At 43.0% G+C, this 17,446-nt stretch overlaps 1 protein-coding gene across 1 annotated transcript in view; it reads right to left on the bottom strand.

Annotated features, from left to right (window-relative positions):
- The window catches only part of LOC122792184 (microtubule-actin cross-linking factor 1-like), a gene marked incomplete in the record, with an annotated part of 3,579,694 nt that overhangs the window by 837,388 nt on the left and 2,724,860 nt on the right, over positions 1–17,446 (bottom strand). The window contains 4 exon segments of the mRNA XM_044059907.1: positions 10,369–10,610; positions 10,692–10,776; positions 11,101–11,427; positions 13,805–13,964. Coding sequence (XP_043915842.1) covers positions 10,369–10,610; positions 10,692–10,776; positions 11,101–11,427; positions 13,805–13,964 — 814 coding nt within the window.

Genomic DNA, 17,446 nt, shown 5'->3' with positions numbered 1-17,446 from the left:
TTACAAGCCTAGCCCAAACAAAACTGCTCAGGCACCGTGCCACCAGTGGTTAGTTCACAGTGCCCATATCTAGTGCAATTGGAATGATGCCTGGAGTGAACTTTCTATTACTCATCTACTCGTCATGATTTCTCTTGAAGAGGGTCAGTGAGGTGCTCTGCTTGACATGAATGGGAAGCTTACTCCAAAGTATGGGCAGTCTGAGAGATGAACCTGTCCCTCCAGCATGTTCTGTTAATTGTGGTAATGAGGTTCTCCTCTCTGGAGAGTGTGGTGCAGGGGGATTGGGATTTCTTTAGGTGTAGCATTTCACATAGGGCTTGGTCATTATTGGTTCATACATTTTGTTTCATTGCTTTCTGGAAAATGTTCAAAACAATAAATTTAAAACACGCTCTAACAAGTGTGCTGTATTATGCAGGGAATATAATTTAATACAATCAGGAAGGTGAGTCAAAGAACAGATGTATGTTTGCATGGTCCTAAATATAAGTGCAAGGGGCCTATGATTTGAAAACACCCCAAAGGTAAACTTCATCCACCAATGGCCAGATGCATTTTCTTTGAATGTGGGTTTCAATGCCGTCTCAATGAATGTGAGTTTCGAGGTCAGAGAAGTTTTTCACTTTAAGACTGTACTGCTTTGTTTAGCTGATGTCTATCAGTATTTGTGCTACAAAAATTTAAAAGTTTTAAATTAAATCCAAATAATAATTGTAGAAGTAAAGCATAAAACAGTATGCACATTACAGTGTTTATGGCAAATGGGGAGAAACAATCAAGTAATGGGACACTGAAATGGCTGCAGGGGGCAGGGCTGTGCATTTGACCACGATTCTGTGAGGGGGGAGGGGCGGCAAACTCAAAGACATCCCTGGGCAGCACAAACTCTAGCTACGCCACTGAATATATATTAAGTATTTTCATGCTCTTGTATTTTTTATTTATTAAATATATTTAAACTTCTATTGTGGCTGGTCCTATAAGTATTCAACCTTTGAGAATACTTATATTTATTATGGTGACACTGTGGGCCACCCCAGAAGGCCTAGCCATCTTGGTGAACAATGTCTGGTGGCGATGATAACTACCTTATACTCTGGGCAGAAAGGGGCACAGCACGTAAACCTGCGCCAGCCTTTCACAGGTGTGTGTGTGTGTGTGCACAAATCAAATATGTCGGTGTGTGTGCGTGTGAGCTACTTGGGGCAGGGACACGAAGCATTGGTTTTATAGGCAGGATGCTGGATGACTTGGCTTGGACACTCGGCTCAGGACCTAACCCTACAGCTGTACCACTGAGTAGTCTTACTGGGGACCTGGACGGAGACAGATATAGAGACATCCAGACCCCAGGCTAAGTGTGTTCCATGTGTGCTATTAAGAGAAATTGTACTTGATGCAGAGAGGCCTGCATCTGGAAATACTGTGTGAATGCATTTGTATTCTAACTGCATGTACCTCTCCAGTGTCGGTGGTGAGGATACAGGCTCCTTGACTACTGGCCCAGCATGGTGGTGACACATATTGGTGGCCATCACATATTGGTAGCAGTGGTGGGCATCACAGTAAACCACCTCTGCCACTGATAATGTAGAATTTAGAGAATATAACAAATTTAAAGAAATAAGTTATAACCTTACCATAACGTTCCATCTGTGTCATTCATCTTCATTCATTCTTGACGAATGGGACACGGTTCTGACCCCTTGGAACCAGCTTGGCCATTATACAGCTCACGTCAGCCAAAAAAAACTCTCGAGCTAAGACTCTACTCATAATGCTCTTCTCTCCATTTCCTCAGATTGAGTTTGCAGCTAAGTATAAAAGGATAACAGAAACCCTCTCTAAGCTGAAACCTAACAACCTCCCAAAACAAAGGTACAAACCTCCAGAAGTCTGATGTTTTCAATCTTCATTCATTCTTGACAAATGGGACAGAGTCCCCAGCTACTTTAGATCCTGGGTGGCCCTAAGGAAAGATATTCCTGAGTACCACAGAGTCAAAAGATGCTCTTCCCCTGTAGGCCAGATCCAATTTATAATGAGTGATAAAGGTATGGGGAGTAGCCCACAGTGCAGATGCACAAAATTCTTCCATGGAAGCCTTGGAGTGGAAAACAGCTGAAGTGGATACAGATCTGGTGGAATGTGCTTTAACCGGCTCAGGCAACTTGAGGTTATTATGATTGCAAATTAAAGTTACACAATCCTTAAGCCATTTTGATAAGGTAACTGTCAAGACTGGTTTACCCAAAGTTGAACCTGAAAAGGACACAAACAATTGATCTGATTTTCTAGATGATTTGGTTTTCTCCATATAGAAACGTAACTGTCTGTGAACGTCTAACAAATGCAAGCAAGATTCACCTTTAATTCACCTTTACTTGAAAAATTTGGAAAGAAGACTGGCACATCTATAGTCTGGTTAATACCGGATTCTGAAACCACTTTAGGTAGAAAAGAAGGATTGGTTCTTAATGAGAGCCTATATCCTTATGAAAAATCATATAAGGATGTTTCACACACAAGACCTGCAATTCAGAAACTCTCTTGGCAGAAGTAATGGCCTCCAGAAAGAGTTTTTTCCATGACAGGAACTTGAGATTGCAAGTAGCTGCTGGCTCAAATGGCTGAAGGACTAAGGATTGTAATACTAAGGTCAAATCCCATGGAGCTGTACAATCCTTGAATGGGAGCTTTAGACGTAAGTGCCTTCAAGAAAGGTTTTACATAACTGACGGGAAATCAGGGGATGATCATCAAACCCATTGTAGAAACTGGAAATGGCTGCTAGTTGGACTTTGATGGTGGAAGCAGAAGCTTCAAGTTCAAATGGGAAGCCAGAAATTCCAACACCTTGTCAACCTGGGCTGAAAAGGGATCTAAATTATTCGTAAAAGCCCAGATTGAAAATCTCATCCATTTGCTGAGGTAGAGTTTCCTGGTGGACAATTTATGAGAAGCCAGAAGGAGTTTTTTGTACTGGGGAAGGTAATTTGCTCTGCCTGGCAATTAATGGAATTGGAGATACCAAGCTGTTACCTTGAGTTTGTGAAGGTTGTGATGCAACAGTCCCTGCAAGTGAGACAGGAGGTCTGGATCTGGGTCCAGAATCCAGGGACAGCGAATCAGATGAGGCCAAAGGAAGGGGAACCAGACTTGACAGGGCCAATAGGGTGCAATGAGGATCACTCTGCTTCTCAATCTTTGGGCTTTCTTCAAGTAAAGGGGAATACGAGGGAATGGGATAAAGGCATAATGTAGTCCCGGGGGCCAATCATGGGGGAGTGCATCTCTTGGGAACTCCCCTTGCAGGAGAATTAGGGCAAAGTAACTGCTGCATTTGTTGTTCATTGAGGAAGCAAAAAGATCGCAGCAAGGCTGGTCCCAGTGATGAAAATTTTTTTCGCCACCTTGAGATTTAGAGACCACTTGTGAGACAGGAGGATGCATCTGCTCAGTGTGTCTGCTATCACACTGGAGCTTCCCAGGATATGTACTGCTATTAGAAAGCAGTTGGAAGCAATAGCCCACTGCCATATCCCGAGAGTTTCCCGACTCAAGAGGTAGGATCTGGTTCCACCTTGATTGTTGATGTATCAGACTAGTGATATGTTGTCTGACAGGAATGCAACCATCCCTGAAGGAAGGACAGACTGAAAGACTTGCAACACTAGAAGCACCACCCTCAATTCTAGGACACTGATGCGCAAATTGGCCTCTTGCGGGGACCAAGTGCCTTGAACTGTTCTTCCCAGATAAAGCCCTCCTACCAGATCTGGGAAGCGTCCGTGGGTCACTACAGCACTGGGCGGAGGAGGAGTGAAGGTGCGGCCCCATAAATTTTCTTCTGACTTCATCCTCCAAGATACATCCTTCTTGCAGCAATTTATTAATATCTGATAAGACACTGGCTGTGTCAGTATTGACCATTGTGCCGCTAAGAGCCACTGAAGCAGCCTCATGTGATACCTTGCGAGGGAATTTAAAGTTATGGTGGCTTCCATAAAATGCAGAGCTTGCAAAACAAGAAAAGAGGGAACCTTGTTTCTGGAAATGATTAGTTGTACTTGCAACCTTAATTTTTGTAGTATGTGTAGAGGGAGAGATGATACACAAGAAATTGTACTGAGGCATGCTCCTATAAATTCTAGGTCTTGTGTTGGAGTCAACTGTGATTTCTCTCTGTTGATCGTAATTCCCAAAGACTGAAAAAGGGTTCAGTATGAAGCCTGTGGTTTGAAGCAGTACATGCCTGGATGGGGCGGTGAGGACCCAGTCGTCCAAGTGTGGAAACACTCGGAATCTATGTAGCCTCATCAAGTGAGTTGATACTACTGTCATGTATTTGGTGAACACCCTGGGGGTTATGGTGAGACCAAAGGACAGCACTCTGAATTGGAAATGACTGGCTCCCAGACCCTGAAGTGATTTGCGATCTAGGGGTTCAGGTGAAGACAGCTTTTTATGCAATTCATCTAACAAATATTCTTGGTACTGTATCATATGAAATTGACAGTTTAAAGCCCTCATAGAAAGGGTAGCAGAAGTATACACTTTTTTACCCCATCGCTCTAAAGCCCTGGACTCCCTTTCAGAGGGGAGTGGATTTTTTGTAGTGACAGCTGCAACCCCTTTAGGGCCCTGGGAGATAGTTTCTGGATCAGCAGAGTGGGCCTTGTAAAGGAAAAGGTGTGATTCCGGGACCCTGTAATACCCATCAGGTTTGGCAGGAGCCGGAGGGAGAGTGTCAGGGGTTGTGCTAGATTCAGAGTACACATCATCAATGACATTCAAAACAGGGGGAATAGCCAAAGGTCTATGTTGAGGCAAATGCAAGAAGGTCCTTAATCTCTTCCTGGAATCAGAGAATTCCTGGCCCTGCCATTGGAAATGCTCCCTCATAGTGTGCAGAGTTTCCCCAAAAGACAGTTCTTCAGGAGGGGAGGCCGAAGGGATAGATTCCTCTGCATCTGAATCCTCGTAGGCCGGGAAAGCCTCCTCCTGGTAGTCCGAGAGAGCAGAGCCATCAGAGGCCTTATCTGAGGAGAGGGGATCAGAGGGCTCAACCCTGGGCCTTTTTTTCTGTAGGAGGTTGACAGCCCCTGTCCGGATGAGGCTGAGAGCCCCTAATTAATGAAATAAGGTCGTCTGCTAGACTAAGGATCTGAGAACCTGTAGTGGGTCCCTGGGAGATAACCCTGGGAGACATAAATTTTGAGTGTTTAGCAGCTTTAGCCTTAGAGAATGCTTTAATAGACATGGATGCAGGAGGCCTGGCTGCACCATGTGCTGGTGTAGTTTTGTCTAAGGGAATGGTGTCGGAAGGTTCCTGGACACCAGATTCCAATGGAGATTCAACAACTGATACAGTAATGGCCTCCGGGGCCGAGGTTGTCGGTTGTACGGTTTCGGTGGACGGTAGCACCAAGGACTCTGTTTCAGCCGAGACCGAGACACTCGCGGTAGGCCTGGCCGTGGTTTCAGCCGAAACCGCGGACCGCGTGTGTCGGTCCTTGTCCTTCCGTTTCTGTATTAAATGTGCAGTCGGAGTCTCTGACGGCATTTTGTAAGCAAAACTAGCCCCAAAAAATTCCTCTGCAAACTCCGACCGACATCTTAAGAGTGCGTCGGTTGAAGGAAGCACAGGCGGAACAGGCCGAGACGTCGTGGTCTGGGCCTAGGCAAGGTAGGCAGTAAGAGTGGAAAGCCTTATGAGGTATTTGTTTCCCACAAGTTAAGCAATTATTAATTTTATCTGACATCGGCTGAGGCAAGAAAGAGTCCCCAATGGGGTACTTAGCTTTTGAAGTCTTCGGTTTAGCTGAATTACAGGAGCTGGCCGACCGGCACTTGCGAACTGCTTCTGCTTCGAGCACCACGCGGCAAGAAAGACTGGAGAAGATGGCGTCGGCTGACGCTTTTATACCCCAGGCGCTCTGATGTCGGGGAAGGGGCGACATCAGCCGACGCTGGACCCAGACTTTGGAATCCGGCCGACCAAAGGGCTGCCTGAGGCAGGACAACCCATATGTGATGACTGCAGATGCATCCTTGAAGGACATCACATCCAATCATTCTCCTCTAAAAGGGAAAGGAAAGACTGGATTGTGACCATCTGGAAGTTTCTTTGCTTAACGAAATTGTTCAGAAGGCTGAGATCCAAAATTGGTCTCCAGTCCCCTGTCTTTTTTGGAGCTAAAAAGAGTCTTGAGTAAAATCCCGATCCTCTTTGGTCTTGTGGGACTTCTTGGATGACTCTCTTTTCTAGCAGCTTCAGAATTTCCATGGCTCCTTGGTCCCGCTGACTGGGTGGAACATTGGGGACTCTTCTTGGGATCTTTGGAAACAGAGTAAAGGGAATTTGGTAACCTCTGGTGATAATTCTCTGCAACCAAGTAACCAAAGTTATCAATAGCCAGACTGAGTGGTGTAGTGAAAATCTTCTCCCGACAGCTTCCAGAGGTAAGCAATAGGGTCTCCATTCAGGAGCGCTGGTCCCAGAGAAGGAATCTCTTGAGCCCTGATTTTGTGGATATCCTCTGCCAAGGGGAGGGTGCCTTCCACTTGAATTCTCCCCTCTGCCCCGAGGGGAGTATTCGACACGTGTCTTGAAAGGGCCCTTTGGACTTTTTGAACCACATTTTTCCACTCCTCTGACTCCTAAAGTAGGATCACTGAGAAGTAGAGAAATGAATGCCCATGGTAAAAAGGATCTTTCCGTCTTTTTCACACCTGGCTAGTGTGTCTGAATTTGGGACCAAATAAGTAAGATCCATCAACAGCAGCATTGATGGAGAAAGGCTTGAAAGGTTCCATGAAGTCACACAAGCACATCCAGGCCTTATGGCAATGCCTGAACCTGTGACCTAGTCGTTCCTTCGGTGGCATGAGCGATAAGCCGTATGGACAAGTTCGATATAGACACCAGGGTGGCAATCTGAGAGGAAACTTTATCCCGCACCTCGTCAGACACAGCTCCGGCGAGGGTATCAATAGCTCCTTTAGCAGACCCCTTTGGAGTAGAGTAAAGTGTGCCATGAAATTCAAGGACCTAAGAGCAAAGGTCGATGACGCAAAGACCCCCTTCCCAAACCTGTCCATCCTCCAAGACTCACGGTTAGGAGGGTGGACAGTGGAACCTCCTTGGCAAGTTCCTTTTTGGGGGCCGCCACCACCATGGCATCTACTACTAAACCTTTCCCCAATGTGGTTGCTCTCCTGGAGCTGATAAAATGTCCGGCTTATGGGGAATCAGCTCTATGGAATCAGGAGCCTTCCACGCCCCCTGTGCGATAAGCTTGATAAGGTCATCAGCAGGTGGGGTAGTCCAGGAAGTAGATGGGCGAGCACCAAAAGCCTGCAACAACACTGATTCCTCTGAGAATGGATTTGTGGACTTCCAATCACCCCTGTTTTAAGATGTCCACGATGTCTCCAAATGAAATATCTTCAGGGAGGTGATCGAGGGAACCCTACTCTTCATCATAGTATGTCTTCCGTGACAGATTCTTCATGAGAATCTAGATGCTTCCTCTTGCAAGTTTTCTTATGAGGTGGTTACTCAGTAGGGATCTCTAAGGAAGACTCCAAAGAAGACGGGCCCCTGAACAGGGAAATTTTGCCGTTTCAGTGCCCGCTGTCTCAACGTGAGAGATGGTGACAGCTGTGGTCCAGAAGGTACAAATATGTGACACTTCAAAGAAGAGGGGGGCAGCTGACAGCCCACTGAGGTTAAAGCTCTCTCCATGATCTGGAAGGCAGGCCCACCTGAAGAGGGTTGGGAGCCCAGAACCGAGAAAGACAACCTCAGAACCTGGGGTCTCACCCTGCTCTGGAGGACCGCCCTCCAAAACTGGAACCGGAGAAGAGTCTGAAACTGCCAGGGTTCCAAGAGCCAAGGATGGCCTCAAACAACCGGTACCGAACCAAAGCCCTCCAAATAGACACCTGAACTATGGCCCTGTGAGTCAATCGGTTCTGAGGGAGCCTAAGACATCAGAGCCGATCCTGGCACCAAAGAAGGGGTTTCTGTTGGCACAGTAGCAGCTGGAACCAGGATAATCAAAGTGCTGGGCTCCGAAAGCAAAGGGGAGGTCAGAGGAGGAATATAAGTGGGAATCCTGAGAGAATAAACCTCAACTCCGAGAGGGAGGGAGGTCTGAGCTGGTGGGGGGAAGACCCCTGGCTGCCAAAAGCTAATCCATTAATCTCAACACATCTATCTCAGAAAGACTTCTAGCTGATCGGACCAACATCCTAGAGGGAGACTCAAGCCTATCCACGAATGTGCTGGGGAGCTGACCCAAAAAGGGGTCTATGGAGGGAGAGTATCTTGTTCTGGGAGGTATGAATGCTTTGAGCTTCGGCACCATCTGCTGTGGAGCAGATAGGAAAGTCGGAACAGAGTAGGATGTGGTAGAGGCCAGTGCCGAAGAAAGTGTTGGTGCCGATACTGTCAAGGTCAGTGCCGAGGTAGTAAAGATTGGTGCAGAAACCATCAGTACCAAGGGGGTCGTGACTATCTGTGCTGAAGGCAGTTTCACAAGTTTTGGGACCTTACTGTTTGGTTCCGAAGAGGATGATGGAACCAGACACTTATGCTTTTTGGAGTACGGTGCCAATGGTGAGCTCGGCACTGAATAACTTTTCTTTTCTGGTTCGAGTTTAGAAGACTCTGGCTTACAAAGGGCTTCTTCAAAGGAGGATTTTAATAAATCCTTTAAAATAAGCTTTTTATGTCACTCTGCCAAGGTTCCAGAACTAAAACCTTGGCATATCTTACAATTAGTTTCTGGACGGGGAGCACCCAAGCAATATACACAGGAAAGATGCCTGTCAGAGTTGAGCATCTTTCCTCCACAATCCTGGCACTGCTTAAACCCAGATGTGCCTTTTTGCTTCTCTGTCATTTTAAAGAAATCACACACACTCACACTGGAAGGACAAGAAAGAAGAAAAACCTACCAATGATGCTAGGGAGAAATGCCTATAAAGGTAATCAGAAAGAAAATACCAGCGATGGCATGAAGAGATTACCGGACAGGTAAAAGGAAAGGTGGGGGGAGGAAAAATTACCAACGATAGTAATAACAAATATCAAAAGGTAACAAATTAGATAATCTGACAGAGCAAATAAAGTGTTCTATAAAATGGAGAAGATATACAGAGAAAAATAGGAAAAATACAACAAATTAAAGCACTTAGCTGGAGTATCGGCTCACGTGCCTTGTTATCAGAGTTGCAAACGAGATATGAGGTAATGGAGAGAGGGTCATTATGGTTAGTGCCTTAGCTTGAGATGGCAAAAACCAGTTCCAAGGGGTAGGAACAAAGTTCCATTTGTCAATAATTAATGAAGATTAACATCATCAGATCATATATTTTTCAATTACCTTTAATCAAGATAAAGCAACATATAAATGAAAAATGAAAGCAAGCCTTCATCTCTCACAAATGAACTGAACTGAAGACAAGAGACCACTCCCAGATTTGCACTGGCATAATGAAGAAATGTCTCAAACTGATGTCATCTTTTCATACTGTCTGGAAACTCAGCTGCAGACTCAGTGAAGAAAGCTGAAACTTCCCATACACAACTCTGTTCTGTATCATTTACTACTCAAAATCCTCATCTTTCATTATAGCTAACAACTTCTGCTCAACAAATGCTTCGTGGCTTGTTACACGGCTGATTATCAGTGAACTGCACATTCCAGTACAGCAAGTCCAACCTTAGAACAACTGGAAGATTTTCAACAGACAGCTACCTAATTAGTACAGTCAATATTGTGGAATCCTTGTCTGGAGTAGACATACAAGTGGATAAGACAAGCATAAGTGGGGTTGAGACACTGAAGAAATGTGGAGGTTTTGGAGTTTACAACTGCTCCTTGTCCTTTCGTTGACACTTTATGAAGGTATTGTGGCATAAAACCTAAAAATGACCAGAACAAATAACAAATATCCCCCCCCCCCCCACACACACACACACAAACACACACACACAGAGTGGAAGATATAAGCCTCTCCAATGCAAAGGATCTATGCTTTGTTGAACTTGCATTCTATTTTATCATCATATACTCCATTACGGGAACCAGTGACCTACAAGCACTAATGAAATGGCAGTCCTTTTGTGTTCTACGGACTTGTTTATTATTTACGCCAATATTTATACACACCACTGACAACCTGAAGTCCAGGTGGAAGGATGTTAAGCTCTGCACGTTTGTCAATCCATTAGATCTTCTGTGGCACAAATCCCAAGAGTTATTACTGCAACAGTGAACTACATAATAAAAATGAACTGTTACACACTAAAGACCTCTAAACAAATCCCTACACTGGCAATAACCTGCTTACCTTCTGCCTCTGCTGGAACTGTGGTATCTGCTCTCCAACTGGAGATAGTCTCTCGCTGGATGATAACTCCTCCTCAACTGTGTCCAACCAACCAGACAGCTCCTCATGTGTAGACTGAAACTTGGTTGCTAGCTGCAGAGCCTGCTCCAATGTCTTCAAGGCTTTAGAACTTGTAGCAGTTATCTCTGCATGTCGTGTCTTAATGCTGTCCAGCTTCTCCTGAATAATTAACACTTCCTCACCTGTGAAAATATTAGTCTATCAGTTTCTAGCTGACAGCCTTCCTCTGACTTACTGGAAAATGTATTAATGCTTTGGCTTACCTGTTGTCTGTTTGAGAAGAGCCTGTCCATTCTTAACAGCCTGTTCCATGTTCTTTTTTCTACTCAATATTTCTTCATTAAGGGCCTAGATAAAAGGAAGAGGTTGAAATAAAATGGAAGGTAACAAAATAGATCGGGAACCCATCAACCTAGACCTGCCAACTACTATTTAAGTTCGTGTCTCTAAAAATAGCTTTTTTACTGCAACTGCTATGTTATTCTGAAAACACCTAATGGCAGCAGTATGAAAGTACAAATAAAATTAAAACAAGCCATGGTAAACGTGAAGTGAAAATATTAAAATAATTAAACCATGCTATGTAAACAAAGTAAAAACATGGAAGAAGAGAATATGAATTTTAAAAAGGAAAAAAAGAAAGAACTTAAAAGGATGGAAAAAACAAAATACCAGTTGCTCTGCATGCTGCTTCTGTAACACCTCGCATTTGTAATCTCGAACGAACACTCTGCTGAGTTTATCCTGAACCTCTGCAAGCCAGTTGAGTGCTTCCACCTCTTCTTCCCCAAAGATTCTTGCATTGGACAATGCCTGCTCGAGTAAAGCCGCTTTACGGCGGCACCAGTCTTTTACCTCACTATACTGAGCCTGGACAGAGTGTAATTTATCTGCAAGCATCCTTTGGTCAACTGCAGAGGTAAGAGACAGTAAGGCCTGCCCAATATGGGCAACCTGGTCTGTCAATGGAGCATGGCTAGCTATATCTTCTTCTAAAGCCTAAAATTGGGTAAAAATTAAAAAAAAAAAAATTAAAATAAAAAAATCTCAAATTAAAGTTACAACAGAAAAACATGAAAACAATGGATGAGTAAGGAACATTTTGTGCATCACAGGCAACTTTATTTAAAAAAAAACACCAAAGACTATTTACCAAGCACTACATTTGCTAATGAGTACAGTACAGACATTTGGCTGTGAAAAAGATGCTTTGCTGGTGCTTTTGTCATCAGCTTCACAGTGGCCTGGGGCAGATCAGTTGCATTTACAGTGCTTATGCATTTCACATGCGAGTTGCCTTTCACTAGTCAAATTTGGAACTTTTCATCAACTGTATGTGACAATAATTGATGAGTGGGTTAACTCTATGCCAAATCCATGTTCATTACTATCTTGGGTTATAAGCCTACTGTTAATGTTATGAATGATTTACAATTAAAGGGGTGGATTCTGTGAGAGTAACATGAACTGTAAGGCACAACTACCACCTTGATTCCAAGAAACATGGGCAAAAGCATAATATCTGGGATATTTTTCTAACACTGATAACAATCATTTAGAAAAATGACTAAATATGAATACCTGTAGTAATTTTCTTAATGGACTAAGACAGTTTGCAACAACAGGCAATTTAAGAATAACAATAACTTTTATTTGGAATTAACTTGAAGATTATAATCCTCGGGGTTTTGTTTAAAAAAAAAATACTGATTTTGTGATGGACAGAGCAGCATTTATGGTAAAAATTGTGACACTTCATTAAGTTAAAAGTACACACGGATAAAACTAACATTCAAAATCACACCATGTGAAGGGTTAAGGCCAAAAAATAATGAAAATGAAATAGCAACAGACTTGAAGAGAGCGAGCACACACACACACACACACACACACACACACACACACACACACACACACACACACACACACACACACACACACACACACACACACACCCCTGAGGTCATACACTTAAAAGAAAATCCCCATGGGGCAGCAACTCCTCAGCAGACTTGCCAGTGCTAACCTCTGAGGGTCACTCTTTGTAAATGTCCAACATATAACCATATCACAACTGACGCGTTAAAGAAATTTTAAAAAAGCATAAAAAAGTGAATTCTGGAATGCCAGCAGTCCATTCACCAGTTACCCTCAGACCTTTTTATGGAACAAAGAACCACAACATGCTGCAGGTCAGGTGCTCTACAAATGCTAATATGTGATACTGCAGGTCAGCTGTAGGGATTAAAGCAAGAAAATCCATGTGGTCGAGGTAGGCAGTAGAAACCCAACTGGGAATCAAAGCAGGACAAAGATGAAAAAATCCCACTATATAGATAGATGAAGTTACAAGGGGAAAAATGAGAATGCTACATCAGGGTCAGTAATGCTCAGCAATAAAGCTGAAAGGCCTAGAATGATAGTGCAAATCCTTTTCCCACCTTCACGTGGGAAATGCAATACACTAATCTTTCTGTGAGCATAATTTCAATAAAGCTGTTCTCCCCATATTAATTAAAATCAAAAAGTCACAACAGAAGCAAATAAGGTTAGTCACAAGTCCTCAATCATCATTCATATTTCAGACCATCTGACTGACTGCTGCCTCAGGCCTACTCATACAACAGTGCAGAAGATAAGAGTCATGTCACGATGAGGCCCTGTTGTTTGACTGATTCAACTGCCTTAAACTACTCCAACAATTTTAACTAAATACATACTTCTTGATTTAATAAGAATGTAAAGTATAATGGAATGGATATGAAGCACTAAAGAGCAGTAATATTAATAGCATCATTAGGGAAAAGGAAATTCTTGCACACCTACACAAGACCACATTTAAGACAACTGGCAAGTTTGGGCAGAAAGAGCAGCATACAACTCTGAGCATCTCTTGATTTTCTATACAGTAGTAATGTGCCTCCAATCCTGTAAGCAGGGGGGAAGGGGCATACTGATGTGAATTTGTTCATCAGTTGCTTCTCATAATGCCCTCTGTTTTCCCAAAATGACTATTTGTGTTTCCTCTTTATTCACTGTCTTTCCTCCTCTGATTCACAATTGCATTACCAAGAATTAGTGTTTTAATTCATTGTCACCTTACAGTGGCAGCAGATTTACTTCAAAGAATATTACATTTTTGTTACCTGTCATCGTGAACAAATAATGCTGTGATCCATCTTTGGTTTGGCAGAGTCCAAGGTACCAAGGAAGTAAAGAGAACCAATTCAGCATAAGACACTGTAACACTTAACATTTTTGGCAATAAAAAAGTACATAATGGAGCAAAGTCTGTATACCATAGGACACCTAAACCTTTTGTTTATATCATAGTTTTCACTCACTCACAGTCCTTTCAACTCAGTCATATTCCTACCTTATGACGTGTAATTTGCTGCTGTATCTTGGCAGTCTGGGTACCTACAGGTTCAGAGTTGGCTAGCTTTTTCTCAGTGCCAATTAGCCAGTCAGCAAGTGGTTCCATGGTTTCATGGAACTCCTTAGCCAAAACCAGAATGTCCTCCAACTGTTTCTGCCTAAGAAATGGAAAAGAAATATAGTTATCTACAAGAGATACAAACAGCCAATGTTTTGCTCATATCAACATAAATAGTTGCTCCGTGGTCCTAATGTAGGGTACAATGTAGAAAGACTAGAAACAACAAAATGTGTGTGTGTACAATGGTAGAGCTAGTAAGAAAACATAACATATAGGTGTCTGTCAGAATGCTCAGTATACAACACCTGGCCAATTAGCGTGTATCCTTCATGATGTGTTTATCCAAAGTGGATATTTTCCTAAGAAGAATGTTTACCATGTGACTTGAAAATCCCTATTTTACCGTGTGACTTGAAAATCCCTACAGCTGGGTATCAATGCTTAATTCAATACATCTACACATTATGACCCCTTTATTTTGTAATACAAGATACACACATACACAGATCTATTTCTATACATCACGATAAGATTTATTTAAAATTATCAGTATAAGATAATGTAACACTTTCATGGCTTAGAGGTTAGTTATCTACACTTAGCATCTTGCAATATTTTTTTTACATCAAATAATACTTTTGTACATTTAACTTTCTGAAGAAAATGCTTTCCCCAACAACAGGTGGAAATGTGACACACCACACACCTCTTCTTACTTTTTGGCTATTCCACGTTCACTGCAGAATACATCTAATTTCTGGATGCAACACTTCAGTTTTCTGGTAAACTGCCTTAAAAAGAGAATTCATTATGGGTATAGCTGCAACATTTCAAATGTAAATTTATGTACTTAACGGTACATAAATCAATGAAAAACAACTACAGTTCTTCACTTTGGCCAATATATTCTCAAAGCTCTGACACTGTGGTATATGCGTGTGTGTCAAAATGCTCATTACACAACAGATAATGTCAAGGAGCTTATAGGTTCATAAGTTGGTACTAGGCTATTGGCCCTAGGGCCTATACAAGCCTAGCCATAACTATTCCCTGGCTATTGCTTCCCACAAATATTTACTTTCCTAGACCCCTGTCTAGCAGAGCTACTGATTTGATCCGTGGGGTGAATTTCCTATCTCCCATCCAATCATCAAGGTTCCTCCTGAAGAGGGCCACTGAGTCGCTCTGCCTGACATGTATGGGCAGCTTATTCCAGAGTTTGGGGAGTCTCTGGGTTAGGAACCTATCCCTCCAGCATGTTCTATTCATCGTGATGACAAGGTTAAGATCCCTGGAGCATGTGGCTCATAGGGAGTGGGATTTCTTTAAGTGTAGCATGTCCAACAACCCTGGGTTTGATAAGACCTTGTATGTTAGGCAGAGATCGCCTATGAGTAGGCGATATGCGACAGAGTACAGTTGGAGTTTCTTTAGACGGTCAGCATAAGGCATCTGCTTCAGGCCTGTGATTCTTTTTGTGAGGTATTTCTGCAGCCTTTCTAGCTGTTGCAGATGTCTTGTGAGGTACATACCAAACAGGGCATTGTATTCTATAATGGGTTTAATGAGGGATGAGTACAGAGGGACAATTACCTCCTTTTTTCTGGATGTAAAGCCCTTAGTGATGAGGTGTGCCACCTAGAAGGATTTTCTAACTGTTGTGGCTATGTGGTTATCAAAGGTGAGACTACTGTCCACCTGTGTCCCGAGGTCTCTTATCACGCTTTAAGTGTTTAGTGTACTGCCACTTATGTGGTAGTTCACAGGTACTTGGTTTTTCCCAAAGGGGACAACTATACATTTTTTGGCATTTAGCTTGAGTCCATGGCTCTGGCACCAGGCATCTGTTTCGGTAAGACCCTTTTGTAGTATATCCACATCATTTGGGGACTCAGTAATGGCTCCCAGCTTGCAGTCATCTGCGAACTTTGTAAGCCAAAGTCCCTTAGTGTTGGCCTGTACTTCAGAGAAGTAGATGCCAAACAAGAGTGGTCCCAGGACAGAACCCTGCGTTACACCACTTGTGACTTGTCTGGAGCTGGATTTGGAGTCAGCTACTTTTACAGTGTGTGTTCTGTCAGTAAGCCAGTTTGCAACCCATAGAGTGACGTAGGGATCAATGCCCAGCTTAGTAAGTTTATCTAAGATTCCAGAGTGGGAGATAGTGTTGGAAGCCTTGGTAAGGTCCAAGTAGGCTGTGTGAACCACCTTACCCTCATCCACAGCTCTGGAGACTGATTCGAAGAAGTCGATCAGGTTCAGGAGGCAAGATCGGCCCTTCACGTACCCAAACTGGGTGGGGTCCAGTGTTTGAAGGTTGCCAAGGTCTTTGTTTATAAGTTTCATGATAATACGTTCCATGGCCTTGCAGATCAGGCTCGTCAGACTGATGGGACGGTACAGCCTGATGGGACGGTATAGCCTTCTTCAGCATAAAACTTCTAAAAAAAAATGCACCACACGGCAAGCATCTGCCATCTTCAAAACCATATATTTTTTTTAATTAAAACAATCTACATTTTATCACAACTTCAAGGAAACTCTTCCCTTTCCAAAATACTACTCAACCTGTGCTTGCCTCAATTACTACCTACATGCACAAACCATGCTTAGCTACAACCACACTCCTAGAGCAGTAATCCACTTGAAAATCAAAAAGAGAAAAGAACAGTTGTGTAAAGTATAGATGTGCAAGTTAAACTTATCATAACAGTAGATACTTGAATAATCACTGCTGCAGTAGCCTTAGCTATATGGGTAATATCCTGCCAAGGACATAACAGCCAGCCAGCTTCCAAAGCTTCAGGGAACCTTCCACGTGACAAACTGTCAAGCAGCTCGAGCTGAGCTGATTAAAGGACACAATTTGGGGTGAAGCCCTTTGGAGCTTTCCTGCCAGCAGACAGAGAGAGGCTGAGCCCTGAAAAGACAATGCTAGGTACAACAATATGCCCATACCCTGGCATAAAAAAACACGCATCAAAAAACAAGGGGGATGGAGTGAGGGAGCAGTTACTGCAGCAGTGATCATTTGAACATCTACTATTATGGTAAGTTCAACTTGCTTATATGTACTATTTTCATCATACTGATCACTGATGCAGAAGGTATAGCTAATATGGGTAGATTACCATGACTAACAACATTTGGGTGGTGGAAGAGTCCAGAAACCCCTGGGAAATGGTCCCAGTAAAGCCTGATCTGGACCTAGAAAAGGAATCAAACTTCTAGTGCTTTGTAAAAGTATGTACAAAGGAACAAGTAGTGGCTTCTATAATATTTCTGGAATCCTACCCTTTCCAAAAAGCCATACATGAAGCCAAGGCCCTGGTAGAGGACGTCTTGACCCTGCATGGAACAGATTTGTTATGGTGAGTATAACAAAAGGTAACAGCCTTAGACAACCACTTGGAAACACTGCATTTTGACACAGGATGTCCCTTCTTACCTTCACAAGAAATAGAAAAGATTCAAAGATCTGAGAGATTTAGTTCTGTCAAGACAGTACTGAACTGTATGTGGACATCTAATGTATGTAGTTATCCTTTCTCCCTTATTTTTAGATTCTGTAAAGAAAAC

The sequence above is a fragment of the Protopterus annectens genome, chromosome 1.part2 (assembly GCF_019279795.1).
Source record: "Protopterus annectens isolate FY-2018-M chromosome 1.part2, PAN1.0, whole genome shotgun sequence".
NCBI classification, from domain to species: domain Eukaryota; kingdom Metazoa; phylum Chordata; order Ceratodontiformes; family Protopteridae; genus Protopterus; species Protopterus annectens.
This window is presented reverse-complemented; position numbering and strand designations above follow the sequence as displayed.